General features: G+C 34.5%; 1 protein-coding gene across 1 annotated transcript; it reads left to right on the forward strand.

Moving 5' to 3' along the window:
- Window positions 1–9,791: 9,791 nt before the first annotated feature.
- Window positions 9,792–26,251, forward strand: LOC142348107 (uncharacterized). The gene is made up of 5 exons (XM_075399274.1): window positions 9,792–9,880; window positions 13,719–13,860; window positions 18,215–18,363; window positions 22,013–22,146; window positions 26,009–26,251. Exons 1-5 carry the CDS (start codon window positions 9,847–9,849, stop codon window positions 26,249–26,251), a joined length of 702 nt encoding a protein of 233 aa, XP_075255389.1. The 5' UTR covers window positions 9,792–9,846.
- Window positions 26,252–26,550: the final 299 nt, after the last annotated feature.

Below are 26,550 nucleotides of genomic sequence, written 5' to 3' on the forward strand. Positions count from 1 at the left end.
AAAAAAGTTAGTTTTTCATACGGAAATTTGCGAATTTCGCAAATAACGAATTTTAAAAAGAGGTCTTTTTCATCGGGTCAAGGAGTTGTTCAAAGTGAACCAAACTTGTTAACGAATATCCCATGGGTAACTAGATTGTAAAACAAAAAGAATTTTTGGTATAGCTTGCCTAGGAAAAAAGTTAGTTTTTCATACGGAAATTTGCGAATTTCGCAAATAACGAATTTTAAAAAGAGGTCTTTTTCATCGGGTCAAGGAGTTGTTCAAAGTGAACCAAACTTGTTATCGAGTATCCCATGGGTAACTAGATTGTAAAACAAAAAGAATTTTTGGTATAGCTTGCCTAGGAAAAAAGTTAGTTTTTCATACGGAAATTTGCAAATTTCGCAAATAACGAATTTTAAAAAGAGGTCTTTTTCATCGGGTCAAGGAGTTGTTCAAAGTGAATCAAACTTGTTATCGAGTATCCCATGGGTAACTAGATTGTAAAACAAAAAGTATTTTTGGTATAGCTTGCCTTGGAAAAAAGTTAGTTTTTCATACGGAAATTTGCGAATTTCGCAAATAACGAATTTTAAAAAGAGGTCTTTTTCATCGGGTCAAGGAGTTGTTCAAAGTAAACCAAAATTGTTATCGAGTATCCCATGGGTAACTAGATTGTAAAACAAAAAAGAATTTTTGGTATAGCTTGCCTAGGAAAAAAGTTAGTTTTTCATACGGAAATTTGCGAATTTCGCAAATAACGAATTTTAAAAATAGGTCTTTTTCGCCGGGTCAAGGAGTTGTCCAAATCAATCCAAACCCGGTATGGAGTATCCCATGTGTATCTATAGTGTAAAACAAAAAGAATTTTTGGTATAGCTTGCCTAGGAAAAAAGTTAGTTTTTCATACGGAAATTTGCTATTGTTTCGAATAACTTGAAATTATTGAATTTTAAAAAAAGGGCTTTTTCATCGGGTCAAGGAGTTTTCCAACTCAAGCCAAAATTGGTATCGAGTATCTCATGGGTAACTAGATTGTAAAACAAAAAGAATTTTTGGTATAGCTTGCCTAGGAAAAAAGTTAGTTTTTCATACGGAAATTTGCGAATTTCGCAAATAACGAATTTTAAAAAGAGGTCTTTTTCATCGGGTCAAGGAGTTGTTCAAAGTGAACCAAACTTGTTATCGAGTATCCCATGGGTAACTAGATTGAAAAACAAAAAGAATTTTTGGTATAGCTTGCCTAGGAAAAAAGTTAGTTTTTCATACGGAAATTTGCGAATTTCGCAAATAACGAATTTTAAAAAGAGGTCTTTTTCGCCGGGTCAAGGAGTTGTCCAAATCAATCCAAACCCGGTATGGAGTATCCCATGTGTATCTATAGTGTAAAACAAAAAGAATTTTTGGTATAGCTTGCCTAGGAAAAAAGTTAGTTTTTCATACGGAAATTTGCTATTGTTTCGAATAACTTGAAATTATTGAATTTTAAAAAAAGGGCTTTTTCATCGGGTCAAGGAGTTGTCCAACTCAAGCCAAACTTGGTATCGAGTCTCCCATGGGTAACTAGATTGTAAAACAAAAAGAATTTTTGGTATAGCTTGCCTAGGAAAAAAGTTAGTTTTTCATACGGAAATTTGCGAATTTCGCAAATAACGAATTTTAAAGAGAGGTCTTTTTCATCGGGTCAAGGAGTTGTTCAAAGTGAACCAAACTTGTTATCGAGTATCCCATGGGTAACTAGATTGTAAAACAAAAAGAATTTTTGGTATAGCTTGCCTAGGAAAAAAGTTAGTTTTTCATACGGAAATTTGCGAATTTCGCAAATAAGGAATTTTAAAGAGAGGTCTTTTTCATCGGGTCAAGGAGTTGTTCAAAGTGAACCAAACTTGTTATCGAGTATCCCATGGGTAACTAGATTGTAAAACAAAAAAAATTTTTGGTATAGCTTGCCTAGGAAAAAAGTTAGTTTTTCATACGGAAATTTGCGAATTTCGCAAATAACGAATTTTAAAAATAGGTCTTTTTCGCCGGGTCAAGGAGTTGTCCAAATCAATCCAAACCCGGTATGGAGTATCCCATGTGTATCTATAGTGTAAAACAAAAAGAATTTTTGGTATAGCTTGCCTAGGAAAAAAGTTAGTTTTTCATACGGAAATTTGCGAATTTCGCAAATAACGAATTTTAAAAAGAGGTCTTTTTCATCGGGTCAAGGAGTTGTTCAAAGTGAACCAAACTTATTATCGAGTATCCCATGGGTAACTAGATTGTAAAACAAAAAGAATTTTTGGTATAGCTTGCCTAGGAAAAAAGTTAGTTTTTCATACGGAAATTTGCGAATTTCGCAAATAACGAATTTTAAAAAGAGGTCTTTTTCATCGGGTCAAGGAGTTGTTCAAAGTGAACCAAACTTGTTATCGAGTATCCCATTGGTAACTAGATTGAAAAACAAAAAGAATTTTTGGTATAGATTGCCTAGGAAAAAAGTTAGTTTTTCATACGGAAATTTGCGAATTTCGCAACTAACGAATTTTAAAAAGAGGTCTTTTTCGCCGGGTCAAGGAGTTGTCCAAATCAATCCAAACCCGGTATGGAGTATCCCATGTGTATCTATAGTGTAAAACAAAAAGAATTTTTGGTATAGCTTGTCTAGGAAAAAAGTTAGTTTTTCATACGGAAATTTGCTATTGTTTCGAATAACTTGAAATTATTGAATTTTAAAAAAGGGCTTTTTCATCGGGTCAAGGAGTTGTCCAACTCAAGCCAAACTTGGTATCGAGTATCCCATGGGTAACTAGATTGTAAAACAAAAAGAATTTTTGGTATAGCTTGCCTAGGAAAAAAGTTAGTTTTTCATACGGAAATTTGCGAATTTCGCAAATAACGAATTTTAAAAAGAGGTCTTTTTCATCGGGCCAAGGAGTTATTCAAAGTGAACCAAACTTGTTATAGAATATCCCATGGGTAACTAGATTGTAAAACAAAAAGAATTTTTGGTATAGCTTGCCTAGGAAAAAAGTTAGTTTTTCATACGGAAATTTGCGAATTTCGCAAATAACGAATTTTAAAAAGAGGTCTTTTTCATCGGGTCAAGGAGTTGTTCAAAGTGAACCAAACTTGTTATCGAGTATCCCATGGGTAACTAGATTGTAAAACAAAAAGAATTTTTGGTGTAGCTTGCCTAGGAAAAAAGTTAGTTTTTCATACGGAAATTTGCGAATTTCGCAAATAACGAATTTTAAAAAGAGGTCTTTTTCATCGGGTCAAGGAGTTGTTCAAAGTGAACCAAACTTGTTATCGAGTATCCCATGGGTAACTAGATTGAAAAACAAAAAGAATTTTTGGTATAGCTTGCCTAGGAAAAAAGTTAGTTTTTCATACGGAAATTTGCGAATTTCGCAAATAACGAATTTTAAAAAGAGGTCTTTTTCGCCGGGTCAAGGAGTTGTCCAAATCAATCCAAACCCGGCATGGAGTATCCCATGTGTATCTATAGTGTAAAACAAAAAGAATTTTTGGTATAGCTTGCCTAGGAAAAAAGTTAGTTTTTCATACGGAAATTTGCTATTGTTTCGAATAACTTGGAATTATTGAATTTTAAAAAAAGGGCTTCTTCATCGGGTCAAGGAGTTGTCCAACTCAAGCCAAACTTGGTATCAAGTATCCCATGGGTAACTAGATTGTAAAACAAAAAGAATTTTTGGTATAGCTTGCCTAGGAAAAAAGTTAGTTTTTCATACGGAAATTTGCGAATTTCACAAATAACGAATTTTAAAAAGAGGTCTTTTTCATCGGGTCAAGGAGTTGTTCAAAGTGAACCAAACTTGTTATCGAGTATCCCATGGGTAACTAGATTGTAAAACAAAAAGAATTTTTGGTGTAGCTTGCCTAGGAAAAAAGTTAGTTTTTCATACGGAAATTTGCGAATTTCGCAAATAACGAATTTTAAAAAGAGGTCTTTTTCATCGGGTCAAGGAGTTGTTCAAAGTGAACCAAACTTGTTATCGAGTATCCCATGGGTAACTAGATTGAAAAACAAAAAGAATTTTTGGTATAGCTTGCCTAGGAAAAAAGTTAGTTTTTCATACGGAAATTTGCGAATTTCGCAAATAACGAATTTTAAAAAGAGGTCTTTTTCGCCGGGTCAAGGAGTTGTCCAAATCAATCCAAACCCGGCATGGAGTATCCCATGTGTATCTATAGTGTAAAACAAAAAGAATTTTTGGTATAGCTTGCCTAGGAAAAAAGTTAGTTTTTCATACGGAAATTTGCTATTGTTTCGAATAACTTGGAATTATTGAATTTTAAAAAAAGGGCTTCTTCATCGGGTCAAGGAGTTGTCCAACTCAAGCCAAACTTGGTATCAAGTATCCCATGGGTAACTAGATTGTAAAACAAAAAGAATTTTTGGTATAGCTTGCCTAGGAAAAAAGTTAGTTTTTCATACGGAAATTTGCGAATTTCACAAATAACGAATTTTAAAAAGAGGTCTTTTTCATCGGGTCAAGGAGTTGTTCAAAGTGAACCAAACTTGTTATCGAGTATCCCATGGGTAACTAGAATGTAAAACAAAAAGAATTTTTGGTATAGCTTGCCTAGGAAAAAAGTTAGTTTTTCATACGGAAATTTGCGAATTTCGCAAGTAACGAATTTTAAAAAGAGGTCTTTTTCATCGGGTCAAGGAGTTGTTCAAAGTGAACCAAACTTGTTATCGAGTATCCAATGGGTAACTAGATTGAAAAAAAAAGAATTTTTGGTATAGCTTGCCTAGGAAAAAAGTTAGTTTTTCATACGGAAATTTGCGAATTTCGCAAATAACGAATTTTAAAAAGAGGTCTTTTTCGTCGGGTCAAGGAGTTGTTCAAAGTGAACCAAACCTGGTATCGAGTATTCCATGGGTAACTAGATTGTAAAACAAAAAGAATTTTTGGGATAGCTTGTCTAGGAAAAAAGTTAGTTTTTCATACAGAAATTTGCGAATTTCGCAAATAACGAATTTTAAAAATAGGTCTTTTTCATTGGGTCAAGGAGTTGTCCAACTCGAGCCAAACTTGGTATCGAGTATCCCATGGGTAACTAGATTGTAAAACAAAAAGATTTTTTGGTATAGATTGCCTAGGAAAAAAGTTAGTTTTCCATACGGAAATTTGCGTATTTCGCAAATAACGAATTTTAAAAATAGGTCTTTTTCATCGGGTCAAAGAGTTGTTCAAAGTGAACCAAACTCGTTATCGAGTATCCCATGGGTAACTATATTGTAAAACAAAAAGAATTTTTGGTATAGCTTGCCTAGGAAAAAAGTTAGTTTTTCATACGGAAATTTGCGAATTTCGCAAATAACGAATTTTAAAAAGAGGTCTTTTTCATCTGGTCAAGGAGTTGTTCAAAGTGAACCAAACTTGTTATCGAGTATCCCATGGGTAACTAGATTGTAAAACAAAAAGAATTTTTGGTATAGCTTGCGTAGGAAAAAAGTTAGTTTTTCATACGGAAATTTGCGATTATTTCAAATAAGTAATTTTAAAAATAAGTCTTTTGATAGGGTCATAGAGTTGTCCAAATCAAACCAAACAGGGTATGGAGTATACCATGGGTACCTAGAGTCTAAAACAAAAAGAATTTTTGCTATAGCTTGCCTAGGAAAAAAGTTGGGTTTTCATACGGAAATTTGCGATTAATTCGAATAGTTAATTTTAAATAATTTTGAAAAATAGGTCTTTTTGATTAGGTCTTAGAGTTGTCCAAAGTGAATCAAACTCGGTATGGAGTATTCCATGGGTATCTAGATGGTAAAACAAAAGGTATTTTTTTGTATAGCTAGCCTAGCAAAGTCTATTTCAGTCTTACTATTATTCTAAGCTGAGGGCCTCGGGCCCGCATGAGGTGCACTCCCGCCCCTGCCCCGTTGAGACGCCGGTTAGTCGGTTCCCCCCCCCGCTGGGATTTTGTGCACCTCATGTTGGGGACGTAGATGGCGTGCCGTCGATTTTTTGGGTTCTCTTCGGTCTGGTTCATAAAATCTTCGGTCGGATTGTAAATTTGCGAATTTCGCGAATAACGAATTTTAACTATAGTTATTTTTTATTGGGCCAAGAAGTTGTTCAAATCGAACCAAACTTGGTATGATCTATTCCCTGTGTTTATAGAGTCTATAACAAAAAGAGTTTTTGCTATAGCTTGCCCAGGAAAAAAGTTAGTTTTTCGTACGGAAATTTGCGAATTTCGCAAATAACGATATTTAAAAATAGGTCTTTTTGATTAGGTCTTAGAGTTGTCCAAAGTGAACCAAACTCGGAATGGAGTATTCCATGGGTATCTAGATGGTAAAACAAAAAGAATTTTCGGTATAGCTTGCCTAGGAAAAAAGTTACGTTTTTGAACGAAAAATTGCGATTATTTCAAATAAGAAATTTTAAAAATAAGTCTTTTTGATAGGGTCATAGAGTTGTCCAAATCGAACCAAACTTGGTATGATCTATTCCCTGTGTTTATAGAGTCTTCAACAAAAAGAGTTTTTGCTATAGCTTGCCTAGGAAAAAAGTTAGTTCTTCGTACGGAAATTTGCGAATTTCGCAAATAACGATATTTAAAAATAGGTCTTTTTCGCCGGGTCAAGGAGTTGTCCAAATCAATCCAAACCCGGTATGGAGTATTCCATGTGTATCTAAACTGTAAAACAAAAAAAATTTTTGGTATAGCTTGCCTAGAAAAAAAGTTGGGTTTTCATACGGAAATTTGCGATTAATTCGAATAGTTAATTTTAATTAATTTTGAAAAATAGGTCTTTTTGATTAGGTCTTAGAGTTGTCCAAAGTGAACCAAACTCAGTATGGAGTATTCCATGGGTATCTAGATGGTAAAACAAAAAGAATTTTCGGTATAGCTTGCCTAGGAAAAAAGTTAGGTTTTTGAATGAAAAATTGCGATTATTTCAAATAAGTAATTTTAAAAATAGGTCTTTTTGATTAGGTCTTAGAGTTGTCCAAAGTGAACCAAACTTGGTATGATCTATTCCCTGTGTTTATAGAGTCTACAACAAAAAGAGTTTTTGCTATAGCTTGCCTAGGAAAAAAGTTAGTTTTTCGTACGGAAATTTGCGAATTTCGCAAATAACGAATTTTGAAAATAGGTCTTTTTCGCCGGGTCAAGGAGTTGTCCAAATCAATCCAAACCCGGTATGGAGTGTCCCATGTGTATCTAGAGTGTAAAACAAAAAGAATTTTTGGTATAGCTCTCCTAGGAAAAAAGTTAGTATTTCATACGGAAATTTGCGAATTTCGCGATTAGCGAATTTTAAATAGAGTTATCTTTTATTGGGCCAAGAAGTTGTTCAAATCAAACCAAACTCGGTATAGAATATCCCTAGGGTATATAGAATCTAGGTAAAAAAATTTCTGGTATAGCTTGCTTACTTAAAAAGTTACTTCTTTGTTTATATTATTTTATTTAATATATTTTGTAATTTATTAAGTTTTTGTTATTGTTTCCGACTGTTCTTAGCTATTTTATTGTTTGCTTTTATTTTGTTTTGGAGATAGAGTTTAGGCCTGGCTTTTTGGCCGGTGCTTTGCTCAAAAATCTCCTATAGTTGAATGTTCATAACTCCGCCGTAGCCGGTCCCCAGCCCGGTTGAGATAAGGAGGAGGGAAACACACCCAAATCATAATGGAAAAATCTCAAGAGTTGATTTTTTTAAATCAAATTGAGATATTTCCGACACTACTGTAGCTATAAATATATTTATTGACTCATTTAGTGCATCTGATTAGACTACCGCGTGCTTTCGAGGCGGTTTACGATCCGAGGATTTTACCGAAAAATAACGGGGAAAAGAGTGTAAAGAGTGCAAAAAAAAATATTTTTACACCGTTAGTGCTACCCTTAATAAGGGTGGAAAAAGTGTAATGCAAGAGTGTAATTATAAGAAGAAGAGTGGAAGAGTGTAAAAAAAAAGATTTAATGGTGTAAAATAAGTGTGTAAAAATAAGTTAAAGGTGTAATTAAGAAGATTGTAATCGTAAGAAATTACACCGTTATTCCACCGTTAAATCTTTTTTTACACTCTTAAATTACACTTTTTCCACCCTTATTAAGGGTAGCACTAACGGTGTAAAAATATTTTTTTTACACTCTTTACACTCTTTTCCCCGTTATTTTTGGGGAAAATCCTCGGCCTGGGTGCGTTTCTTACAACCAAAAACTCGCCGCATTTTCCGCACTTACCGATCCATTGACTATTATACGACCCTATCTATTTCCAGACCGTGTAATTTTGAATGTACTAGTACCCCTCGTTCTCTTAAAAAAACAGCGTTCTTTGGGGTTTATTGTAATTCTTACTTTTTTCCGAGACATTCCGTTTTCTTGGTTGGATATCTCGGTTCTGATCCGACATTCCAGTGATCAGACAAACCAGACTGTGGATTGGGCTCTGAAAGACTTTCCAGTCTGTAGGCAGAATCCGGCCAGACTGCGGACGGAGTTATCTTTTATTGGGCCAAGAAGTTGTTCAAATCAAACCAAACTCGGTATAGAATATCCCTAGGGTATATAGAATCTAGGTAAAAAAATTTCTGGTATAGCTTGCTTACTTAAAAAGTTACTTCTTTGTTTATATTATTTTATTTAATATATTTTGTAATTTATTAAGTTTTTGTTATTGTTTCCGACTGTTCTTAGCTATTTTATTGTTTGCTTTTATTTTGTTTTGGAGATAGAGTTTAGGCCTGGCTTTTTGGCCAGTGCTTTGCTCAAAAATCTCCTATAGTTGAATGTTCATAACTCCGCCGTAGCCGGTCCCCAGCCCGGTTGAGATAAGGAGGAGGGAAACACACCCAAATCATAATGGAAAAATCTCAAGAGTTGATTTTTTTAAATCAAATTGAGATATTTCCGACACTACTGTAGCTATAAATATATTTATTGACTCATTTAGTGCATCTGATTAGACTACCGCGTGCTTTCGAGGCGGTTTACGATCCGAGGATTTTACCGAAAAATAACGGGGAAAAGAGTGTAAAGAGTGCAAAAAAAAATTTTTACACCGTTAGTGCTACCCTTAATAAGGGTGGAAAAAGTGTAATGCAAGAGTGTAATTATAAGAAGAAGAGCGGAAGAGTGTAAAAAAAGATTTAATGGTGTAAAATAAGTGTGTAAAAATAAGTTAAAGGTGTAATTAAAAAGAGTGTAATCGTAAGAAATCACACCGTTATTCCACCGTTAAATCTTTTTTTACACTCTTAAATTACACTTTTTCCACCCTTATTAAGGGTAGCACTAACGGTGAAAAAATATTTTTTTACACTCTTTACACTCTTTTCCCCGTTATTTTTGGGGAAAATCCTCGGCCCGGGTGCGTTTCTTACAACCAAAAACTCGCCGCATTTTCCGCACTTACCGATCCATTGACTATTATACGACCCTATCTATTTCCAGACCGTGTAATTTTGGTTGTACTAGTACCCCTCGTTCTCTTAAAAAAACAGCGTTCTTTGGGGTTTATTGTAATTCTTATTTTTTTCCGAGACAGTCCGTTTTCTTGGTTGGATATCTCGGTTCTGATCCGACATTCCAGTGATCAGACAAACCAGACTGTGGATTGGGCTCTGAAAGACTTTCCAGTCTGTAGGCAGCGTCCGGCCAGACTGCGGACGGGTCGCGGTTCACCCCAGTGCGCGAGCCTAGTCTGTCTGATCAGAGGAATCAAAACAGTTTAAATAAATCCTGGTTGGAATGAACTTAAAGTGATCTCTTCAAAAAGGTCAAGCTTACTCTATGATAATAAACAGATCCAGAGAAAACATTTGGTTACTGAATGCGTTTGAGGTCAAATTTCGGATTTCAGCTCAATAACATTAGTTAACGATAATGTTAAGATACTTAATCGTTTTGTTTACTTCAGGTAAGTTAATTTTCACAATAAAAATTAAATCGAGCATAAAAATTGCTCGTTTTTGCCGTATTTTTGATCTTTCATAAAATTCTAGGCTCACGAGTGCCACTGCAAAAAAGTAAAATTTTCTGGATAGATACCCCGTTCGTTTTGCCAAAAACACTGTGATGTTCAAATTAAAAATTTCTAGAAAAATAATAGAAATAAAATGAATAATTTCATTATTTGAGAAATAAAATGATTGCTGTTCAAAAAATGCAGAGCCCTAATGCAGAATGCCGAACAAAAACGACGCAAACAGGGTCGAGGAAAAATGGGAAAAATATGTAAGTTAAGCAGTGAAAAGTTGTTTTTTTTGTTTTTTTTTACCGCAAACTTTGTACATAGTTTTGCGGTGAAATGCGGTGAAATAATGTAATTTCACCGCTATAGTAAGCGGTGAACTTACAAAAAGTTAACCAATTTCATCGCCATTACAAGGGTTGGATCCTCTCACCTCCTGCATTTTCCACCTCTTCTTCCACTGCGCCATCTCTCAATCATTTCTAGTATTTTTGTTTTGAATATAAATCAAATTCACTCTACTTTCTGCATAACATGCGCAGTGAATTTTTGTAAGATTTGCGGTTTTTAGCGGTGAAATTACATATTTTATCTCTGAAATGCGGTAATTTTTTTTGTGAGTTCGCCGCTTGCTCTGGTTTAATCATTAACATCGTAAGAATCAAAATTAATAAATTTGAAAATCTCATTCGATTTTATGTCCTGCTTTTTAATGGTTACCCTAAAAGAGTAGATTGAACTGTTTAGTTGAAATGTCGTCTATTAGAATAATTTTGTTAAAAAAAGGCGTAGACAAAGGTGACGGTGCCTGAACCAACGTGAACCTTTACCATTGTTTCATTTTTGTCTGAGTAGAATTATTCCCTAACAAAAAAGTGGAAAATGCAAAAATAAATAGGATATTAAATTGTAATATTAAATCAATTTTAAATAAAACCTTAGCAGTTGAACAGGAGCAAGAGTCCCGGGTTGAAGTTTCCTTGATTTCATACAAGGATCATTAATTATTTCATACTGTCCATACTTGATTTCTTAGTACGATCCTTGTATGAAACCAAAGAAATCATATATGATCCTTGTATGATTACCAAGAAATCATATATGATCCTAGTACGAATACCAAGAATCATACATCTATTTTTTGAAAATCTTTAACCATTTACGTTTTTTTGATTTTATTCGGTAGGGCATGGCATATATGATACCCCGGCATCACCTTGTGCTCCGCCAAAAGACCCTAACGTACAATATCATTTGCAAGTTAGGCACAAAATAAAAGAGTAAGTGCAAACAAATAACAAAATTTTTGACATACTCTGAAGCCAGTTTATACATATAAACGCTCATTTGTAAAAACAATTAATCAAGAATAAAAATGCATATCACGTCATATTTGTTTTCTGAATACGTTTAAACCACAAAGTTATTCTTTTAGCGCACACAAAGAATCAAATGTGGATTGCAAATGCAATATAATAATTTAATAAGTCCTCTGACTACATTATACGAGAATTTGTGGCACCAGTCAAGGTAATATGTGCCATATATGACTTTGTATAAAATCCAAGAAATATTTTCAACTTCAATGGAAAATCAAAATTATACAGTTTTTAGTCTTTGAATTTTTTTGTATGATCCTTGTATGATTTCTAGGAAATCATGTATGGTCCTTGTATGACTACCAAGAATTCATACAAATCATATTTGACCTAGTAGGATTACTAAGAAGCATATATGACCTAGTACGAAATCAAAGAAAGTTGTATGATCGTTGACCCGGGGATCTACGAAATGCTTACGAATAACAATACAATGCTGCATTTGATTACTATCACACAGATGTACTCAAAAAATAGTTCCCTTGGTCCAAATTAAGCCAATTATTTCTTAAATTACCAGAGTAGTAACAAATCCTGAGATCAACTTCTGATATCTATTTGAATGTTCGAATAACCTTAAGCATAAATAATGTTTACATAACACCGAAAATTTTCCTTTTGATGAAAACTTGCTTTGGTTATCAGCGGGTGTGAAATAAAATTTTAACAATCTTTGCTTCTTGGAAAAACCAGTACAATAATATTGTTTGCAATGATGCCACTGAAAGCTCTCTACAAGGAATCGTTCATTGCTTTACCAAATGCGACTTAACAAACTTTTTGATAAAATTTTGTAGGCGGGTTTTTGGCTCATCAAACTTTTGGTAGAGCTGTCTCGTGTTGGCAACAACTATGCTACAGTGAAAATCCGTACCTTTTCTTGAGCGTTTCCTTACTGGCCAACACGCATAGGCCCTTTTTTATGAGTAGACTTAGATTGATGTTTTCCAGAAGTTTCAATATGGTGATAACACAGATTTAACTCGGTTCTTCTGCATAAAATTAGAAAAAAACTTCTTTCGAATCTCTATTTTATCCTGGAACATGAAAGGAATTTTAAACACCTTTTGTATTCACTGAGCGTGCAAAGTTATTGGTTTAACATGGCTGACGTAAAAATATTGCTTTTAAAACATCAAAAAATAGAACATAGGTAGCCCGGAACACAGATATAAGGCGAAAAATAAGACAAATGATTAAATGTTACACAGCACGTGTCATTGATTAGTAAATTGTTTTAATCAAATTATTCGGCGTACGCTGTATGGGTGCTAATAATAGGCATCTAATGAGCTTAGGAATAGAATCGGAAAAAGTGCAACTAAAATGGATTATTTACACAAATTTCCACAATATTTACTTTGACGTTTGCATCGGCTTCATTGAGTTCAGGACAACCCAGTGTCTTTATGCCCTAAATCACAATTCATGTGTTGCTATATAGAACAAGATTTTGAACAAAAAGGCACGTGTGCCTGTGAGGAGGGCGTAAAAGTTATTTGCCCACCAACAGGGTTGGGGGACATAGGCTCTCTTGCATCATGTTTTCCACTCATTTCCTTTGACAAAAAAATGGAAAACTGTAGATGAGAAATTATCATACTCAGGAAAGAGAACGCATAGAGAGTTCCCAGTCCAGAAGATCGAATAAAAACGACAAAATTTTTCAAAAACTTCGTTTGGTTTCAATATTAGGAAAACTTTGAATCGTTCGTTTCCATCAAAAATTTAGTTTCGGATGTACCAAACTGCTGATGATTTCTTCTTCATAAGATTCGAAAGCTTCGATAATTGTCTTTGCGAGAAACTTCCCCGGTATTTTGTTTTTAAAAATTCAATAAAACGATATTTTTTTGTTTGAAACGTGAGAACCATGTTTTCTTTCTGAACGAAGTTTTCAATGCTTTGTTTATAATCCAGTCATGATTTAAGACAGCAACGTTAATTGAAACCCTTCGTTCAATGTATTTCCAGAGATTGAAAAAAAAAGAATTTTTTAACTCAATTTGTTGAAAACCTTAAATCAATCACTTTTTTTACAGCATTTCAAATGAAAATGCGTAAAATTTAATAGATTTGAGAAAAAAACTTGATTTCAAGCGTCCTATGACAGCGAACTAAAATCACTCACAAATTAAGCGACTGAACAAAACTAAAAGTATTAGAAAGATAAAGTCTTAAGCATAAGTATAAAAAAGGCAGTCCACTTTTAGAATGTTTTCGGGAAGTTTTATAGCACCCCTAAAATATGCATCCATTAAACTAAGGGCACAAACGGAAAACAACCATCTTTATTGGTTCATTTACAACAACGAGGGCACCTATCAGGGCAGAAATTTGCTTAAAACAGTTTTGAAAAGCTGAAAAAAATTTGGTACCTGTAACAAATTACGTACTTTTCTTAGTACAGATTTGTCATCCAATTGCTGAAGACTTTCGGAGACGCCAAGATGCGGCGATTGTGAATGATGAAGATTGGCAATCGATGGTGTTCGCAACCGCAGACTTCACTGGTGATCATATCAATCAGGCTTGTGCTGAGTTCAGGTGAGTTTACCACTAGGGAGAGAAATATTGGATGATTTAAATTGTCAAAAATTTTAAATGATTTTAATAAATCTGAAAAAAGATGTATCATATTTTTTAATATTCATGCCTTTTTTGCAGTTTTTTTCACATCAGTTTAAAGCAAACTTTAGAAAACACTCTATATTGTTGGATAAAATTTTAACCAGGGTCGAGATGTCAGCGCCGTTTCCGCGCGTGTATTAGTAAGAAGTGCGCTGAATGCGCTGAAATTATGTAAGAAAAGCGCTGAAGGCGCTGAAATGCGCTGAAAATTTGAAAAGGCGCTGAAAATTCAAAATTCCAGCGCATATTAAGCGCATTTCTTACATAATTTCAGCGCATTTTGAGTACAATTCTTGCGAAAGTTTCAGCACTTTTTTCAGCGCATTTCTTAAAGTTTCAACGCAAATTCAGCACATCCATAGAAAAATTTCAGCGCTTTTGAGAAAACGTAAAAACAATAAAATTTCACCGCATCTCTAACAAAGTTTCAGCACAAATTCAGAACATTCGTAGAAAAATTTGAGCACTTTTGAGAAAACGTAAAAACAATAAAATTTCAGCGCATTTCTTAGAACGTTTCAGCTCAAATTCAACACATCTGTAGAAAAATTCCAGCGCTTTTGAGAAAAAGTAAAATCAATAAAATTTCACCGCATTCCTAACAAAGTTTCAGCACAAATTCAGCACATTCGTAGAAAAATTTCAGCAATTTTGAGAAAACGTAAAAATTTCAGAGCAATTCTAACAAAGTTTCTGCGCAAATTCAACACATCCGCAGAAATAATTCAGCGCTTTTGAGAAAACTTAAAAACAATAAAATTTCAACGCATTGCTTACAAAGTTTCTGCGCAAATTCAGCACATCCGTAGAAAAAGTTCAGCGCTTTTGAGGAAACGTAAAAACAATAAAATTTCAGCGCATTTCTTACAAAGTTTCAGCACAAAGTCAGCACATCCGTAGAAAAATTTTGGTGCTTTCGAGAAAAAGTAAAAGCAATGAAATTTGCAAAGTTTCAGCACAAATTCAGTACACCCGTAGAAAAATTTCAACTCTTTTGAGAAAACGTAACAACAATAAAATTTCAGCGCATTTCATACAAAGTTCCAGCCCAATTTCAGAACCTCCGTAGAAAAATTCAGCGCTTTTGAGAAAACGTAAAAACGATAAAATGAAACGCGCTGGTTTTTCAACTGTTCAGCACAAAAACCTTACATAATAATGCGGTGAAATGTGCTGAAATCGGCTAGAACTTTGCAAGAAATGCGCTGAATTTTCATCACAATTCTTACAAAGTTTCAGCGCATTTCAGCAGATTTCAGCGCATTTTTATGTAGTGTTTTTGCGCTGAACTTTCTGAAAAATAAGCGCATTCAGCGCATTTCTTACATAATTTTTGGAAAATCAGTAACAAAGAGACTGTTAGGACAACTGGTACTTCATTCTATTCCAGGAAACATGTCTCAATCGGATTCCTTTTAAAGACTGAACCTAAAGGGCGTGAACGGATATAATTTTTGGCTTTCTACCTCAAAGCCAAAGGCTTTTTTCACAGGTCTAAAATTTGACATGTTTGAAGTGCGCTGTTAGACACAAATGAACCCAAAACTAATTCAAGGCCCAAACTATACAAAAACTTTAGAACTAAAGGATGTTAGCAGGCGTCGGCATTCAATGATTGATTACTAAAACCCAAATACATTTTGTGCAAAACGGTTATCTTGTAAGATCTTGCGAGACAAAAATTAACCTTTAAAGAATCCAAAATTCTGCAAAGCCTGCAAGATTTTTGTAAACTAGTTCCGGTCAGGCAGTCTTCTGATCGGTTCAATTTCTTCTTCTATTCCATGATTTCGTGCAAAACTTTTCAGTAGCGACATGCTTGTCAGTAGTGACCTAATAACATGTAATTGGACTTAATATTACAGAATAACAATTTTTTTTCCAATTTACTAGGGACTTAAATTAGAAACGTCCCTTAAATTAGAAATAACAAAATTGCTGAAAAACGCTTTAATTCAAAGAATTTATACGAATGGGTTAGTTACTTCAAAACTTCATTCCAAAATATGATTCAGGGCAAATCTATTTTTTTTAATCTTTGAACTTCTGGAGCTCGGTTTAAATGTTTTTGATATAATTTGAAAATCTGGATTATTCAAATTTTAGAAAAATTTATAGTTTGAGCAATTTTGTGTTATGACAAGTGTAAAACATGGTAAGGAAAAGTTTCTAAGAGTTCACCCAAAGTCAACTTGGACTTTATAGAATTCTATATTCTCCTCAAATTTTGAGCCCTCCGATTAAAACACGTTGACCCAACCGTAGAGTGTCCAATGCCTGATGCATTTGGCGCTTTTCCGTTTGGATAGAGTCAAGTTGATATGCCATGTCTTCTTTGGGCTCGGCCTGCATCTCTCGACTAGTATTTTTTGCCTCCTCCCTTATGTTAACCACGGCTGTCGTACTCCACTGATCATCATTATCTTTGCCATCACTATTCACAATTTGAATTGCTAGTCTAATGCCTTGCCCACAGAAACAGCCAGAACCACAAATTTTTGTCGTCTCAGCTTTTTTATTATCGCCTAGTCGAGCAAGCGATTCTTGAAACTCCAGTCAACTAATCCCTCCAGGTGTGCCTCTGGAGCCGAAGTGTTTCCACTTCAAAAATCTGGATCACTCTGTCTACCAACTTCATGGCAGTTTCTCCGCGGTGCCACCTGATGTTGTACATAGAGGGTTATATTGTTTTCCGGATGTCACTATATGTAACACTTCAGAGGTTCTATAAATTGCGACATGAAAATTCGTAATCTGGGCGTTGCAATTTTTACAATTTTACAGATCAACTCTTGAACAGATTACCTTCTCGCTGATATGTAAAGTCAAACAGTTAAAAAAAAAAACATAAACAGTCGGTCTACAGGCTGAAAATGCTCTCGATTATTCGTTGAAGGAAACTAACAGTCACCTATCTAGGCCAATAACCCCACTTTTGTCGCCAATTTCAACTAAAGTGTCAGAAATTCAACTACAGTGAGTCAAGCGTTGGCATCTAAACTCCAAAACTTTCAAAAATAATTCCTCAATTTTGTTTTCGCTAAGTTAGGCCTCCAGGTGACTTTAAACCTCGTAAAGACATTCTGCCATGACAAATAAACAAAGAAAACGGTCATAAACGTATACTAGAAAACGTTAAATTGTACCAGATAATTCCATACGTACTTTTAAGTAGATACACCTACTAAAATATTATATCAAGATACGCTGAATCTAGGTACACTCCGTTAACCCAAAAGAAAGAAAAGTGAATTCACTAGCAAAATGAAACTTGAAAAGGAGCTCAAAAAATCTACAAACATTGAGCCGTAGAAATAGTCCACAAATGTAAAAAAAGATGTGATGAACTCCGAGATATTTTCCAAACTTAATTATTTGAAAAAACCCAAAATCTCATATAGATAAAAAAAATTCATCACCTAACTGGAAATGAACTTTTATTTTTTGCGGAGAATGCTAAGTTTCATTAAAGTTCTGTGCAGTTTAAAGAGAATAAGAACTGCCATCCTTTATCAAGATTAACAATTGCTGAATTAACTGCGTATAAAGCCATAACTCATTTAGCCAAAAAAGTTTTATTCTAATCTCTGTTCAAACTTCAGAGAAACAACTTAAACTAAGTAGTTTTGCTATACTTTATTTTTTTTAAATTTTTCCTAAGATAGCTCAATTTAGAAATTCCATTTCTACAGTAAGACGAAGCGTTCTTGAACAAGAAGGATACAGAAATCGAGCTCTAAAAAATTATCAAGCTCTAGAGCAAAAGACTAGTTGGTAGCTAGCCTTGAGAAAAAATCATAAACAAGAGAATTTGTTATAAAAAACGCCCAAGCTCGTGATATTAAGACTAATTAGTGTAATGGTTAACAGAACATGCTTGCAAGTATGAGAAGCTGCTTCAAATCCAGTACTTTTTAACTTCCACAGTAGTTTAGCCTGCTTAGACCGCCTAACAAACAGATTTAAAAACTTCATTCTTTAAGCAATTTATTACCTTGATCTCTCTGTTAGGTAGCATTTATATTTGTTAATCAAAGTTTCTGCAATACTACTAACTTTTTTCACAGATTTGGGAGACGAAAGTGTCTATTTTATAACTGAGCGAATGGGTTGTTCCTATTAAGAGCACCCTCCTCTCAATGAGTTTCTCAATGAGGTGGGGGCGGGGGGGGGGGGCAGGGCACCGCTGTAGATTTTAGCGAGTCCCTCAAATAGCTGTTAGGCTATAACGTGGAGTTGTTGGAAGGATTTCAAAACTATGACGTTTTAGCAACCGATTTTGCTATCTGGGTTATGTTGTCAAGTACAGATTGGGTAACAGACTTCCAGAGCCCAGTGACCTGAGAGAGTTTGCTGAACTGATCCACATGATTCACAATGAAATCAACTGGTTCTCCCTATCTGTCCGATTTTCTCATGGTAAGTTATTCTTGGTCTTCTCCCAAGGCAATCAATGTAAGGATGAGCTCTTACTTAACCATAGCTTCAGGTTGACCATAGCCTGACCAATTTTGGCTGCAATAATGCTATAGTAAGTCCCATAAAAATGCAACGCAAGCGAACGTTCGAAAAACTCCGGGCATGCAAATGGGCAATGTTTTGCTAGATATCTGCATGTTTTAAATTTGAACTTTGACCTTTGAAACGTTCGATAGCGTTGCAACTTTATGGGACTGACTATACCACGTGAAAGTTTCAGACGCAAAAAAGTGGCCATCGTCACCAAAAAAAGAGCAATGCTGCTCATAAAAAGAACAGTCTGAAATGTGGGGAGTAATAAGAAAAAGGGCAGCTGAAAACAGGCTACTGTAGGCCTAATGCTGTTCCACTGCGATTACGCAGAAACCACAATTATTTTAATGATTTCAAACTGGGGAGTTTGACCAGCGTCTATAGTACCAAGCCTCATAACGCCGCAGATTTTTACCTAAATGGAAATTGTTTCTCGTGAATATCAGTTCCCTTCAGAATTTTGAGCATGTAACCCAAGTTTGCAAAAATTTCGAAGAAGCCATGTAAAAACCTATCAATTCTCCCTCACCTGTTTTTGCTGAAAGTTATTGTCACTTCGTTTATCATCTCTGAATGTCATATAAAGCGCCTTGAAACAATCACAATATTTTGGTTGCACTATTGTACTCTATTGTGATCATGGTAAACCCTAAATGGCCGGCTTAAACTAGCAATAATAATTTTATCATACATTGTTTTCAAGTAGGCTATGAGCATTACCGTATTTAACCAAGCTACGGCAAAATACAACCCACTTGCTATGTCATCATAAGGTCTTTACGGTCCTAGTCGAATGATGCCAAGTAGCAGCACTTAGGCTTATGGGAGAAGTTGCTCGTGAGAAAACTAAAAAAAAAACAAAACAATTAGCGTACATCAATAAAAGAGAGAAGAGGCATGGTCGTTTTTGACAAAATAGTCATCTCTAAATTTATTATGGAAAAAATTTTACGAACAGCTTGAATTTTTGCCTTTTTTGTAAAAAAAATCTAGGTTATATTTTTAGTATTTTCAAATTCTAACAATAAACATTATTGGGCTCAAGCCACTCACCGTGTTGGTTACTTTTAGCTGTCGCGCTTTTGTTCTTTTGACTGAATATTTTCAATTTCTGTTTCCATTAGGGCCATCAGGAAAATTATTTTAACATTTTTTTCTAGCTATTTCAATTATGTTTCTGAATAGCTCGAAAAGATGTAATATTAATACAGAGTCCTTTGTTCTTCTCGTAGGAAAAAGTTAGATTGTAAATTCTTTTTTAACCTACTTATTTGATTTATTTTTGACTCAAGAGGTTTTACGGTATTTTTGTTGTTTGTACCATATGCTAAACTCTGTAGTTTATAATTGACTGGACATAAATACTCTAGGATGTTAATTGTTTAGAATTTGTAAGTATAGCTATGAGTCTATAAAACAGCCGCAAAAAATTAACAGTTTTTCCCATAGGATCTTTACTTGATTATTAAATTTAATATTATCACATATGTGGACTTCAGGACATTTCACTTTTCTCTTTTGTGTTGTTAAATTGCCGTTAGTTGATGATTTAATCTTGAAAGTTTGTCCACTAGCCTTCAGATTTCCAGAAGTTTTTTTTCAACGGTGAGTGTAAGTTTAATGTCAATAACTTTTTTCTAATTGAACTAAGCGAAAAATTCAAATCATCAAAATTTTTACCTGCTTTCTGCTTGAGAACAGTGTCAACGGCGTACAAAGTTGCCGTTGCGTGAACGCAGAAGATTGTAATATCGTTTAAGTAATTTTAAAAAAGAGTGGGCCCAGAACTGACCCTAATGAAACACACCAATTAAATCTGGATTGGAAAACGCCAGACCTTACGCATTGCTACCTGTCAGTCAAAAAGGATTTTAAAAGCTCTTGTACGTTACCTCGCAATCCTACAAATTCTAGTTTTTCTAGTAAAATAATGGGTTTTACGATGTGAAATGCTTTCTTTAGGTCTATAAACACAACCTTTGCGTCTTTAGCATTGCTTTCGCAATTCTCTCTGTTAATTTCCAAAAATACGGGTGCTTCAATCGGTCACCAAAATGAATTTTATTGACTATGTCATATTTTTTATCAAAAGATGTCTTACGTTTGTGGATTTACTTTTTCTAGATCTCTAGCTATTGTGGTAATAGACTAATGGGTCTGCAGTTTTCCACATCATCAATTTTTTCTGCCTTTTGAATTGGCTAGAAACTAGCTCTTTCTAAGCACTTCTTCAAAACCTTTTGCTGACTAGACATGCAGATGTTAGAACTATCGCATTCTTCAGCTGCCTTAAGTATTAAAGTTATTAATTCCATCATAGTCAGTGCTGTACTTGTTCAAAGAGTCAACTTTCATTGAAATCTTGTTTCTATTAGTTGCCATCAAAAACGCGCAGTTCATTTTTTTGTTACATATGTAGATTTCCCTCAACAGTTTTTAGTTTGTCAGCCTGCGTTTTGCCAATAGTAAAAAACCTGTTTAAGAATTCTGTCTCTTGAAGAGATAACCTCCTGTGTTCTTTTCTAATTTCCTCTTTCTAGTTATAATGGCATTTAGAGAATTTTTAAAGTTATTCCTTGCATTCGACGTTAAAATATTTTTGATAAAATCTTGTTTTTTTTTTCTTTTTTAATCTTTTTCTGATTTAAAATCATAATTTTTTGAAACTTTTTCTGTATTCTGTATTCGGGTTTCGTAAATAGTTTTGACGAAACCGATCTTTTTTATGCTAAGTTTATAATTTCGCTTTCTATCGAGGTTTTTTTATCGTGCATTGTTCGTATTATTTTTCAGCGGTACATATTTTGAGTTTCGACCGTGACACTTTCATTAGACCTTTGAAAAACCAAATCACAGTACATTGAAACTGTCTGTGTGCTAAACAATTTCAGACTATTTTGCAGTTCGGAAATTAATTTTTCAACAGTAGATTGTTTTCAAGTGCTGCCCCTTTTCTAGAAAAAGACTCCAGGTGAATTTTTCCGCAAATGAGGAAACATGTCGGTTTGAACAGTGTGGTGGTCAGTCATTGAAGTCTTTATTATTTGAAGTTCTGCATTTGAGGAACTATGAAAAACATTCATCGTGGCTTTTGAATTGACTGCCTCCCTAGTTTAACCACCACATGACATATTTCATAAACTATATGAGTGAAAAAAGTCTTTTAAGGCCTGCATAGTTTTGTTGTTTCTGCTAGGGTCAATATTTCACTCTCCAAAAACAAGAATTAGTCAACCACAAAGAGAAAATCTGTCAATCGCCATTAATTGGGTTGCAATTTTACAGAATGTCAGAATTTTCTACATACTGAACCAGGTTTAAAAATTTAAAAATTTGAAGTCTGTGACGTAGGTTGCGTAACTGCGGAATTCAAGTCGAATTTCCGATATAAATTGCGATCTGCAGCGCGGCTCTCCCCATAAACACCAGCTGTTCACAAGAGTCAACTAAACTATACTTATTTGATAACATTGTTCACAGACTTAATTTTAATTTTTTAAAGGAAAAGATCATTTGTAAACATTTGCACTATAGGAAAACGAAATTTGTGTTTTAGAGAGGGGTAGATGCTGCAACGACCAGGTTGCAGTTTATGAGAAGTTCGGCCAATCGAAGGGACTGTCGGCTGTTGAGTTCTTTTCTAGAGCTACTGATTTCTCAACCCACAACAAACGTTTGAACTACTTGCAGGTTAAAAAAGCAAGTACTAATTTAGGGATATTGAAATTCAAAGAAGTTGTTCCCAAATTTTGCAAGATAACTGCTCTTCTTGCGAGCTTGGAAGAAAACCGTTCTTCCCCAGGTCGAGGTTTTGTCGAAAATATAATGTAAGAGTTGCGGTGAAAAAAGACTATTTTCACCACAAAGCGCCCGCATCTTTTGCGATGAATTTTTGTGAGATTTGGAGTTTTTAGCGGTGAATTTTTGTAAAATTTGCGGTTTTTAGTTGCGAAAATTATTTTCTTCAACGCGTTCTCCGGAATTCTTACAGACAAGAAGTTTCTTCTCTGTAAGAAATCCGATGAAAGCGGTGAAAAAAATTTCACCCCTAAAAACCGCGAATCTTTTACAACAATTCACTGCTAAAAATTATTGTAAATTTTTGTGCGGTGAATTTTTGTAAGATTCGCGGTTTTTAGGGTTGAAATTTTTATTTTCACCGCTTCACATTGATAGCGGTGAATCATTTTCTTCACCGCTTAAGCGGTGAAAATAGAAAAAAATTAGCCGTTAAAAACCGAAAATCTATCAAAAATTCAACGCATTTGTTTACAATAACTTTTTTAAAGTTCAAAAAGAAAATTATGGAAATCTCTGACAGATGGCGCACTGGTATAAAAAGTTGATGACATGCAGGAGGTTCGAGGTTCGAACCCGAGTAAGTGAGTTACCAGTGCGCCATCTGTCAGAGACGTTAACAAAATTCCTTGTGAATTTTAAAAACGTTATTGAAAACAAACGCGTTGAAGCGTGAGAAAAAAATTTAACCGCTAAAAGTCGCGAATCTTACAAAATATTCACCGCAAAAAAAGTTACAGTAATTTTTAGCGGTGAATTGTTGTTAGATTTGCGATTCTTAGCCCTCAGTTTTTTTTTCACCGCTAAAAATCGCAGCTCTTACATCTCTTTCACCGCATTCACCGCAAATCTTAGCTTTTTCAGCGATTTTTAGCGTTGACACCGCAACCCGGGTCTGGCTATATCTTGCAAACTGATGGAAATATAATTTCAGGGATATTGAAAACTGCAATATGTTCTTCCAAAATTTTGCAATATCTTACAAGATAACCACTCGGTATCGCCTAGAGCATACAGATATTTAAGATTTTTTTTATTTTTGTGAAAGCTTAAAGCTTCTTAGTTGGTTGGGGATGTTCTCTCGCTGATCAAAACAGTTGTTTTTTAAGAAAAATTAAAAATTTGGAAATAACTAACTGCTGGTTTTTCTGAAATCAGCATAGCATAATAATAAAATTGCATGAGCTATCTCAATTAATAAAAATTATTTTAAGGTTACAACAATAGCGTTTACTGTGGGGGTCATTTTCTATCGGCGTAGAAAGACAGTTACGAGTGGAACTAGTTGGAGCCGATGACTCACGTTCAAAAGCGCTTACCTTTTCTGAAACTTTCCCCTTTGTAGCCCGGCTCATACCATATATTACCCCCCCCACTCTCGCCAACCCCGGAACGAGGTGTCAACGCTAAAAAACGCAAAATTATGTAAGATTGGCGTTGAATGCGTTGAATTTATGTAAGATCTACGCTTGAGCATAGATCTTACATAAATTCAACGCATTCAACGCCAATCTTACATATTTTGCGTTGAATTTTGCCTTAAATCTTACATATTTAGCGTTGAATTTTAGCGTAGATCTTACATATTTAGCGTTGAATTTAGCGTAGATCTTACATAAATTCAACACATTCAACGCCAATCTTACATAATTTTGCGTTGAATTTTGGCGTAGATTTTACATATTTAGCTATGAATTTTAGCGTAGATCTTAAATATTTAGCGTTGAATTTAGCGTAGATCGTACATAAATTCAACGCATTCATTGCCAATATTACATATTTTGCGTTGAAATGTGGCGTAGATCTTATAAATTTAGCGTTGAATTGTAGCTTAGATCTTACATAATTAGTGTTGAATTTAGCGTAGATCTTAGATAAATTCAATGCTTTCAACACCAATCTTACATATTTTGCGTAGAATTTTGGCTTTGATCTTACAAATTTAAGGTTGAATTTTTTGAATTCCATTTCAGACCACTTTATGATTTCAAAAGTTTTTCAAGTTTTTTTCAAAAAGTCAATTTTTTCACTGTTTCGACCCCGTTGCTTCACAGGTGAGAAAAGCGAAGTCAGCAAAAAAACCATTTTTTAGTGATCTTTAATTGTGCAGAATCCATTTGAGACCATTTTACGATTTCAAAACTTTTCCATGTTTTTTTGGAAAAATCAATTTCACTGTTTCGACCCCTATGCTGCAAAGGTGAGAAACGTGAAGTCAGAGAAAAATAAATTTTGTAGTGCTCTTTTTGTAGTACAAAATCCAATTGAGACCATTTTACGATTTCAAATGTTTCAAGTTTTTCTGTCAAAAAGTCAATTTTTTCACTGTTTTTACCCCGATACTGCACAGGTGAGAAAAGCGAAGTCAGCAAAAAAACCATTTTTTAGTGATCTTTATTTGTGCAGAATCCATTTGAGACCATTTTACGATTTCAAAACTTTTCCATGTTTTTTTTGGAAAAATCAATTTCACTGTTTCGACCCCTATGCTGCAAAGGTGAGAAACGTGAAGTCAGAAAAAAAATAATTTTTTAGTGCTCTTTTTGTAGTACAAAATCCAATTGAGACCATTTTACGATTTCAAATGTTTCAAGTTTTTCTGTCAAAAAGTTAATTTTTTAACTGTTTCGACCCTACACTGCACAGGTGAGAAAAATCATTTTTTAGTGTTCTTTTATTGTGCAAAATTCATTTCAGACCATTTTACGAGTTCAAAATTTTTCCAAGTTTTTTTTTTGAAAAATCAATTTCACTATTTCGAACCCTATACTCCAAAGGTGAGTAACAAGAAGTCAGAAAAAATCTTTTTAGTGCTCTTTTATAGTGCAAAATCCAATTCAGACCATTTGAAGATTTCAAATTTTTCAAGTTTTTTTTTCAAAAAATTAATTTTTTTGCTGTTTCGACCCCTATACTGCACAATTGAGAAAAATGAAGTCAGCAAAAAATAACCATTTGCTCTCTTACGGTGCAAAAAGCATTTCAGATCATTTTAGGAATTCAAATTTTTTTCAAAACTTAAAAAAATTTATAAATTTTTCCCAGTACTTCTCACATGATAAATGCGTTGAATACGTCGAAATTATGTAGGATCTCGGCTAAATTCAACGAAAAATATGTAAGATCTAGGCTAAATTCAACGAAATATTTGCAAGTTCTACGCTAAATTCAATGCAAAATATGTAAGGTCTACGCTAAAGTCAACGCAAAATATGTAAGATCTACGCTAAATTCAACGCGGCTCTTAAGGAAACCAAGGTACGGTGGCGCGATGGTAGAAGAGCCGACAAGTGAACAGGAGGTCAAGGGTTCGAGTCCCATACCGAGAGTTCTACGCGTTGATTTTTTGTAAGATCAACGCTAAATTCAACGCAAAAAATATTTAAGATCTACGCTAAATTCAACGCTAAATATGTAAGATCTACGCTAAAATCAACGCTAAATATGTAAGATCAGCGGCAACTAGCGTTGACAAGTTGGAAAATTCACCGCCTTTTCTTACATAATTTTGCGTTGAATGCGTTGAATTTTTGTCTTTAAATTCAACGCATTCAACGCAAAATTATGTAAGAAAATTGCGGTGAATTTTCCGACTTGTCAACGCTAGTTGCCGCTGATCTTACATAATTTTGGCCAAATTCCTCGGCCCGGGACATCACCGCCAATTACTCTAAATGTGCCAATAATGGGGGGGGGTCTACAATTTCATGGCAACAGACTATAATGGGAAACAACTCAGATTTTTGTGTTTTAGTTTTCCTATAATGAACATTTATGTGCAAATGTCGTTTCATTACTTGGGTTTGGACAAGGGAGGCTCCGTCTAAGAGGAGAAACAGAAGATATGACCCAATTCATTCTCGCCACAAAAGATGAAAACGACCCTCTTTACGTCATAAAGTTTGGAAACATTGTGAACAAACTTAGTTTTAGTTTTTTCAAACAAAACGTTATTTGTAAAGATCAAGCGTGGATTTGTGAACAGTTTCCATATTAGATTCTATGTTTTAGTGGATTAAAGTGTTTGTTTTTTTCTTTAGTGATTGAAGATTTCGAAATCTTGCAAAAGTAAAGCGTGAATAAGCATCCCAGTCGAGCTCAAAACTTCAATAATAAAATCCCAGGTTGGGGTGCCATTTGTAAGTAAACGCTGATGAGATCATCCCAAACCAAAGTATCCTCTGATCAGACTAAAAAAGCTCAAAACACCGTGTGCGCTCGAGTGCGCTCGAAACTGTCTCTGATCAGACCTTTCCAGACGGAAATGACCTCTGATCAGACCGAAATCTGACCATT

Source organism: Convolutriloba macropyga, chromosome 10 (genome assembly GCF_964194025.1).
Source record: "Convolutriloba macropyga chromosome 10, txConMacr16.3, whole genome shotgun sequence".
Classification (NCBI taxonomy): Eukaryota; Metazoa; Xenacoelomorpha; order Acoela; family Convolutidae; genus Convolutriloba; species Convolutriloba macropyga.